The sequence below is a fragment of the Eimeria tenella genome, genomic scaffold (genome assembly GCF_000499545.2).
Source record: "Eimeria tenella Houghton genomic scaffold, Eth_scaff2, whole genome shotgun sequence".
Lineage (NCBI taxonomy): Eukaryota > Apicomplexa > Conoidasida > Eucoccidiorida > Eimeriidae > Eimeria > Eimeria tenella.
This window is the reverse complement of record NW_013541843.1, coordinates 815,040-823,240: the sequence shown is the minus strand read 5'-3', so window position 1 is coordinate 823,240 and position 8,201 is coordinate 815,040. Positions and strand designations below refer to the sequence as shown.

Here is an 8,201-nt window from a genome sequence, read left to right as displayed (position 1 = left end):
GCTGTTGCTGTTTGGCGTTTGCTGCTAGACTCAGGGTAGCTGGCTGCACTGTTGCTGCAGCGAGTGGCGCCTTTGCTGCTATTCTGCTGCTGCTGCTACGATCCTCAGCGCTGCCACCCCAGCTGCTGTTGCTGCTGCTGCCTCGATTGCTGCTGCTGCTGCACTTGCCCTGCTGCTTGACGGGCAGCTCTTGCGGGAGTACAAAGTCTGTAGCCACAGCTAGCCGTGAGGGCAGCACTCCCCCCTCTGCTACTGCTGCTGCTGCTGCAGTTTTGCTGCTAGGCAGGCTTCCAAAGGGGCGGTCCAGGGGCCCCCGGATGGGGGGGCTCCCCGGGCCCCGGGGGCCCCCCCTTGAGAGCGGCTGCAGGGGCCCCCAGACTGAGCAGCAAACCCTGGTGGGGACCACCGGCGGTGTACGTACACCCCGTGGACGCAGACTAGAGAAGCTGCAGGATGCAATCAAGGTGGAAGCTGCTGCTGCAGCTGCTGCTTGCGCTGCAGCAGGAACTGCTACTCGCGCTGTAGCAGGAGCTGCTGCAGCCTGAAAGTGCGTCCTCAGCGTGCTGCAGCGCGGCGCTGCTGCTGCTGCTGCAGCAGCAGCGGCGCTGCTGACCCGCCGCGAGCCCTGGCTAAGAGCAGCCACAGTGGTCTGCATGCAGAGGAAGACTCTGGGGCTAGGAAGACGGGAGCCCCCTGTGCTGGGGCCTCCTGCGTAGGCTGCGAGGCCCCTTTGTGCCCCTTAGATACGCCTTGAAGGCCTCTAAATAGCTCAAGCTGTATATTTTATATTTTTAAATGACATTTGAGGGGAATTTCCCCGGAAAACCGAGACGGCTTGCCACGGGCTTGGGGGCCCCCGCAAGGCCTCAACAGCGGGGCCTCAATCGGCGGCGGGGGCCGCCCAGGGCTAATGCTGGAGGGATAACATGGGGTAATTACTCAAATTTGAATTGCATTGGACAATTAAAGAGGAAAAATCTGTTCACGGCTAACGAAAAGGGTCAACGCGACTCCAGGGCCCCCCTCGGCAGCCGCAAGGGCCCCCCAGGGTTCCCAGCCAGGCACCCCAGGGCCCCTAGTTTACCGCTAGTTTTGTTCTGGTGACTTGAAGCTGCTCCAGGCCTTCTAAATTTGAAATATTTGCACATTTTATCCCACTAGAATGAACACTTCAATGCTTTGTTGCCTATTCGGATGTGTCTGCTGCTGCTAGTGCTGCTAACTGCGCAATTCCAGACCCCAGCCTCACACTGGGGGCCTCCATTGCTCTTTAGGTGTGGGGATATTTGGGCCTCTGGGTGCCGCGGCAGCAACAAGTGCAGCCACGGGGGTCGGTAGCTCAGATGTGCTGCAGCAGCCTCTGACGCTGCTGCTCTGCAGAAGCTGCTGCTGCGCTGCAGAAGCTGCCGCTGCGCTGCAGAAACTGCTGCTGCGCTGCTGCGGCCTCTGGGGCCCCCTAAGGCCCGCTGCGGGGAGGCGCTGGTCTCCGCTGCTGGCTACTGCTAGGCCTGGTGCTGGCTGAGGGGGCACATAACTCGAGACCAAGCCCTTAATAGCTGCTGTTGCAGCAGCAGCGGGAGGCAGCAGAAAGACCTGTCACTGCTGCTGCAGCAGCAGCCACAGCAGCCAGTAGGCAGTTAGTTGCCTCTTAGTTGTATCCTACCACAACTGCATGCAAAAATAAAAAGAAGAAATAGTGTATAGAAAAGCACACAGAGTCACTGAGCGGACACGGGCAGCAGCAGCAAGCAGCAGCAGAAGTCCGCAGCAGCAATCTGTAGCCGGGAACAGCCGCAAAAACGAGCAGCTCCAGGAGCAGCAAGCAGCAGCAGAAAGGGGGTCTCAAAGAAGGACTCTAACGCGCGGAAAGACAACTTTATATTCTGTCTTTCCGTAAAACCTGAGGGCGGGACTAGCCGCTGAAAATTAAAGGCTACGGCGCCCAGCTAGCTAGCTGCTTCGCTAGCGGGCCGGGCCGCCTACCTCAGCCCTGCATGTCAGCTAGCTGTGTAGCTAGCTGCATGGGGCTTTGTCCTTTGGCTAGCTAGCCAGGGTGAAGTGGCCAGTTATTGGCCGAGTAGGCCGCGGACGGCATCGACTGTGTAGCTGAGAAGCCCCCAAGCTAGCCTCTAGAGAGCTGTCTGAGTAGCTAGCTGGGTAGCTAGCTAGCTAGCTAGCTAGCTAGCTGGCTAGCTAGCTGGATCGCTAGCTAGCAGGCTAGCTAGCTCGCTGACTGGCTAGCTTGCTAGCTGGCTGGCTCGCTAGCTGGCTGGCTAGCTAGATCGATGGCTAGCTAGCCGGTTAGCTAGCTAGCTGGCTAGCTAGTTAGCTAGCTAGCCAAAACGGTCCCCCTTACGCCTAGGGGAGGGGGAAGACGGTGGTGTCTGTCAGCCCCTGGCCTGGGGGGCTGTCCAGCAGCTGCGAGAGAACATCAAATGCATGCAGCGCGGCCATCTCTGAGGGGAACTCAACCCATCTGGAGATGAAAGTTTGCTTCATAGGATCTGTCTCCCAGGTTTTGCCTCGGCCCAGGAACCACTTCCCCACGTTGCTCTTTCGCAGCACTTTCCACCTGCCCTGCTGCGGCAGCAGCTGCTGCTGCTGCTGCTGCGGCTCTTCCTGCTGCGGCTGCTGCTGAGGAACCGAGGACTCGCGCTGCAGCTGCTCCCCAGAACCCTCTGGCTGCAGAGAGCTGCCGCGGCCCCCCAGGCGGGAGCCTTTGACAAGGGAAGTGAGGGTTTCCCTCATGCTGCTTCTTTGCTGCCCACTGGACTCGCTCTTCTTTGGCCAGCTGCTGTCTTTGACGCCTGAAGCTGCTGCTTTCCCTGGTGCTGCTGCTGCTGCTGGTGCTTGCTGGTCTGCTGAGGGGTCCCTGGATAATGGACCGCCAAAAGTGTTGGACAGGGAGGACGAAGACTCCGAAAATTCGTCTTCGAGGTCTTCCGTGGCCTCCTCGTCGGTGTAGCTGCCGCTGCTGCTGCTGCTGCTACTGGTGGTGCTACTGTAGCTGCTGCTGCCGGTGATGGAGCTGTTCGTGGCGGGCGTTTGCACCTGCATGCCGCCCTGAGCCCACATTCACAACACCTTTTGAAAATGCAGGTCAACAGTGGCAGAAGCAGCAGCAGCAGCAAGAAGAAACCCCAAAGCAACAATACCAGAACCAACAAGGAAGCTGCAGCAAGGGCAACCGAGCCTCGAGCAGCAACAGCAACAACGGCAGCAGCAGCAACAGCAACAGGAGCACCAACAACGACAGCAGCAGCAACAGCAACACCAGCAGCAGCAACAGCAGCACCAACAACAGCAACGCCAGCAGCAGCAACAGCAGCAGCAGCAGCAGCAAGTGCGCACGAGTTCAGCCCTTTGTCTGAGACCCTCTCGGACGTTTCTGGAGAGGCCCTCGTCTGAGGGGGGCCTCCCGTCGGTTCTGAAGTGGAGGACGCTGAGGAAGAAGGCGACGGCTTTGGTGGGGTTGTTGTGATCTGCTGCGGGGGCCCTGACAACCTGCAGCTGGGCCACATCGCCGCGGAAGCAGCTCCAGAGGACATGTTTGCCTTCGAGCAGCCCCAACTTGCGGAGCCCCACGGCCAGCCACAGCAGCGGGCGCCGCCGCCGCGGCTGCTGCTGCCCCCGGCCCAGCTGCTGCAGCCGCTGCTCCAGCCGCTGCAGCCGCTCCCCCCCGGGGGGGGGCCCCTGCCCCTCCCCCTCTTCCCGCTGCTTGTATACGGGAATTGTGAACAGCAGCTGCGCCGGCGGCGCCCGCGCCCCCCGCCGCACGCAGCTCTGCGCCGCAGCCAGCGAAAAGCTGTAGCTTTCTGGCCGCCAGCAGCCAATGCAAAACACCCGCCGCGGCCGCACCTGCGCAGCCCCACAAAACAAACTTCCTCGAGCCAAACTGCTTCAAAGCAACAGCAGCAGCAGCAGCAGCCAGCGGCAGCAGCCACGGGGAGCAGGCAGCACGAGCAGCATCAGCAGCAGTAGCAGCAGCAGTAGTAGCAGTAGTAGCAGCAGCAGCAACGAGCAGCGGCGCCCGGTTCGACGGGAGCTGCAGCAGCTCACTGATTCGAGCATGGGCACTGCCTGTATTTGGTTGAGTGCGCCGACGCAAGAGGAGGAGAGCAGCAGCAGCAGAGAAGAGGGAACTCCAAAACAGAGGGAGCTGAGTCCCGAGGCAGCCCCAATGGCGAAGCCTTTGCCCCCCGCCAGCAGCCTGTCCTTTTTGCTGTTGAGGGAGGGCTGGGCCAAGTGGATTTGCGTGGCTTTGAAGGGCTTGCCGCAGAAGTTCGCCAGCGACAAAGCGAAGGTAAATGCAAAGCCCTTGCCCCCAGAGCTACAGCCCGCAGCAACACACAGCAGCAGCAGCAGCATCAAATGCAGCCAGCGCCGCCAGCAGCGGCCCAGGGCAGCAGCACTGGCGGAGAAGAGACAGAAGAATGGGAGGTTAAAAGAAGGCACTCGCTTCATTCCTGGCTGCTTTTGGCTAGTTAAGGGGCTTCTAATTGCATGCAATTGGCTTCTTTCTGGTCCTCTGTGCCGCTATTCTCCCCAGCAAAAAGCCCATTTCAGCCGGAGGCACAAAGGCAAATGAGGGAGCCAGGCGGCACTGCAGGCGGCCACGGCAAAAGGACTTGGTGAAAAAACGCACAAGGCTACTCGAGCTGCAGCGGGGGCTGGAGAAGAGCTACGGGCCAGCGCCTGCTCTCTCTTTTTCTTTCTAAGTGGCTCTACAAGAACTAGCCCCCCAGGGAGAGTCCCAAAAGACCCAGTCAGCTTCTCTAAAGAAAATGTGCATTTGGAGCAAAGAGACGTTCAGCAACCAGCAGCAGCAGCCAGCAGCAGGCAACAGCAAGCCTTACACAAGCCCCTCTGCAATGCTCCCCGGCTGGTCCGTGAAGCCCCCTTGGCCCTGGGCAAAAGGCATTACGGAATAGGAGTCGGAGTTGCGGGCCAAGGCCTCGAAGCACTGAAACCAAGACCCAAAAAACCGGCCCGAAGAGTCCAAGAGGCCCCCCACAAAGCCCGTGCCGCACCGCGCGAGGCCCCGCCCGAAGGAGATAAACGCAAAGCCCGGAGTGCCCCACAGGGCCAGCCCCCGGCGCATTTCCTGAAGAAGCACGCACAGCCCACACGCCAAACAGTAGGAGCACGCAGGCACGCATGCATGCATGCATGCATGCATCCACGCACGCACGCACGCTTGCATACATGCATGTGTGCATCCATGCATGCACGGCGTTTCAATCTATGCACGAGTCCACACTGGCGTGGCTAGCTCAGCTAGCTCAACTACCCCGTCTATCAGTTAGCTCAGTTATCTCGTTTGTCTGGGCTATCTCGGCTATCTCAGCTAGCCCAGCAAACTCAACTACCTCGGCTAGCTCAGCTATCTCAGCTATCTCAGCTAGCACAGCCAGCTCAGCTATCTTAGTTAGTACAGCCAGCTCAGCTATCTTAGCTAGCTCAGCTATCTCAGCTATCTTAGCTATCTCAGCTATCTCAGCTATCTCAGCTAGCTGAGCTAGCTGAGCTATTTCAGCTAGCTGAGCTAGCTGATCTAGCTGAGTCAGTTGTGGCATATGGGGCGCGACGGACGTAGAAGCAGCCCTGGGCTCCGGACTTCCAGTGTTTGCACATGATGACGGGGTTTCCGAAGAGGTCGACAGCGCCGAGGAGTTGGAAGATTTGTTTGATGGCCTGGCCGATGTAAGTTTGGAGAATGTCGGAGACGAGAACTACGAGGGGCCCGCAGAGGCTCTGGTGCACTTCGGGCGCGAAGACCAAGTTCGCGTCGCTTATGTAAGGGCTGGACTTCATTATTGCCAACACCCCGCGAATCAGTTCGCTGTGGGGCTGCTCCTCTTCTTCTGCGCCTTGCCGTTTGTTTCGAATGTTTATCACCAGAGCCACCCGGCCCACGTCTAGAGTTCCCAAGTACACTTTCCCTGCTCCGTCGCCGCTCCCCCGGATCACCTCGGCCAGGGCTCCTTCCACGGGGCCTGCGCAGCACCGCAGCAGCACAGCAGCACAGCAACGCAGCACTGCAGCAGCAGCAGCAGCGCGCCTGCAGCTGCGCCCGATTCTCCTGCTGCCTATCTGAGCGGTTTTCTGCGCCTGCGCAGCTAGGCTTTCCTGACCGCGCGAGACCCACGGCAGATCTGCTGGGCTAGCTGCTGCTGCCAGCCGCTGCGGCTGCTGCGCTGCTGCGCTGCTGCAGCGCGAGATCAAAGGGCGGGCAGCAGCAAGTTTAGTGTATATCTTACCGAGCATGGCTCTCCAGCTGGGGCTGCCTGCATCAGTCTCGGAGGTTCGGATCTCCTTGACGCTTTGCTGCAGCAAGTCCAAGTCGGTGGTCCTCAGCAAATCGTCCACAAACAGCAGCAGCGCGAAGGCCAACTGAAAGTCAATGTTCACTGACATGGGCGCCAGCCGCAGCACGCACTGGGGTATTACTGTCAGGCCTCTCCCGTCCACAGTGTTGCGCCTCTCCAGCACCAGCTGCGCCACTGCGTCTTCTTCATCCAGCAGCTTCAGCCCTTCGGCCTCCGCATGCAGCGCATGGGCCTCTTCGGCTTCTTCTAGGGGCAGGTGCGAGGCGGACCTGCGCCGCTCCTGCAGGGCCAGCGACGACCGCAGGGGACCCCCCGGGACCCCGGGGGCCCCCGGGGCCCCCGGGGCCCCCGGCGCCACCAGCCCACCCCCTTCCCCTTCCCGTTCTTCGTTGTCCCCAGGGTCTCTGGTGGCCGTGAAGGGCACTGCCCCTCTCCGGCCCCCCATGCGGGGGGAAGCGCGCCCCGGAGAGGGGGGCCTGGGGGGCCGGACCCCGAGGCCCGTGGGGCCCAGGGGCCCCTGGGGACCCTGGGGCCGCACGGGCAAGTCTTCTTTGCTGGGGTCTCTCTTGAGGGGGGCTGGGGCCGTGGCCGTGGAGGCTGCACTGAGGTGGCGGGAGCTGTCGGCGGAGGCCTTTGGGGAGCTCGAGGAGGCCTCGTCGGGGCTAAAGCTCGCCCGCATGTCAGTGATGGGCCGCAGCATTGTTGGGTAGTAAGCCATGGGCGCGTGGTTGTCGATTTGCACCCAGCCTATGGACAGGCGCAGCTTTTCGCCTTCTTGGCTGGACTTGAAGGCCAGCTGCAGCAGCTGCAGCGAGCCGTAGAAAATCTCTGCGGGCTTGCTGTCGATCAGCGACAGCCCCGCCCCCACCACAAACAAGTTCACGCTCAAGTCTCTGCTGAACAGCGGGGGTCTTTCCACTTCCTCCTCGTCGCTTTCCCCCGCCGTCTCCAGCTTCCCCCCTCGCCCGGGGGCCCCCGGGGGGCCCCCCCGCCACGGCCGCTTGCGCTGCGGGGGCCCCCCACGGGCCCTGGGGTCCGTATTGGGGTCAAACAGCCTCAGGCGCTCTTCACTGGCGCCGCCCCAGTAGCCCTCGGGCATAACCCATGGGGGCCGGGGGCCCCCGCGGACCTCCGACGCAGCCCTCAGGGGGGGCCCCCCGTTGCCCAAAAAGGACCCCGAGTGGGCCTCCACTGCGGATTCCCCAGGTGGCAAGGCGGCTTTGCCATCTGCTGTCGAGGGTTTCCTCGAGGGCTGGTTGCTTCCTGGCGCTGCAGCGGCCCCCGCTGCGCCGGCAGCAGCGCCAGCAGCCGCAGCAGCAGCAGCAGCAGCAGCTGCTGCTGCAGCTGTCGAGGCGGCGGATGGCTGCTTTTGCTGCCGCTGGAGGTCGAAGATGTCCGCCGCAGGCCAGGCAAGGTACTTCTCCAGCTGGTTAGCGCCAGTCTCGGCAAAACGCCAGGCATTCTCCGCACCCAAGTTAAGAAGAGTCTCAGGCTTCTCCACCCAGGGTATTTGTTCCACTACGTGGCCCACGCCCCCGAGAAGGCCTCTAGACTGTCCCCTTTGGAGCTCCGGGGAGGCCCGGCTGGCCTCGAAAAAGACCAAGTAAGTGCTGCCCTTGACCACTGGTCTCCTCACGCAGACCACCACCCGGTCCACTGGGGGCGGAGGGCCCCCCGGAAGGACTGGGCCGGAACTGCTTTGCAGCACGAGGCGAATGAGGCCCTGCTGTCCGTGGGAAGCCTTCAAACTAATGCTTTCTGCATATTCGCGTCTGATGCGCCGCAGAGTGGCCCCGTCGACTCTGAGGGCCATGTCCTCAGCAGCAGCAGCAGCAGCAGCAGCAGCAGCAAGCGAGGGGTTCACGGGTCCCC

The 8,201-nt window shown here is 61.6% G+C and overlaps 1 protein-coding gene across 1 annotated transcript in view; it reads right to left on the bottom strand.

Annotated features, from left to right (window-relative positions):
* Window positions 1-2,358: 2,358 nt before the first annotated feature.
* ETH_00029505 (uncharacterized protein) overlaps window positions 2,359-8,201 on the bottom strand; it is a gene marked incomplete at both ends in the record, with an annotated part of 16,387 nt that continues 10,544 nt past the window's right edge. The window contains 6 exons of the mRNA XM_013374329.1: window positions 2,359-3,063; window positions 3,352-3,858; window positions 4,060-4,330; window positions 4,857-5,104; window positions 5,593-5,996; window positions 6,261-8,201. Of these exons, the coding sequence (XP_013229783.1) occupies window positions 2,359-3,063; window positions 3,352-3,858; window positions 4,060-4,330; window positions 4,857-5,104; window positions 5,593-5,996; window positions 6,261-8,201 (4,076 nt within the window). The remainder of the gene's footprint in view (window positions 3,064-3,351; window positions 3,859-4,059; window positions 4,331-4,856; window positions 5,105-5,592; window positions 5,997-6,260) is intronic.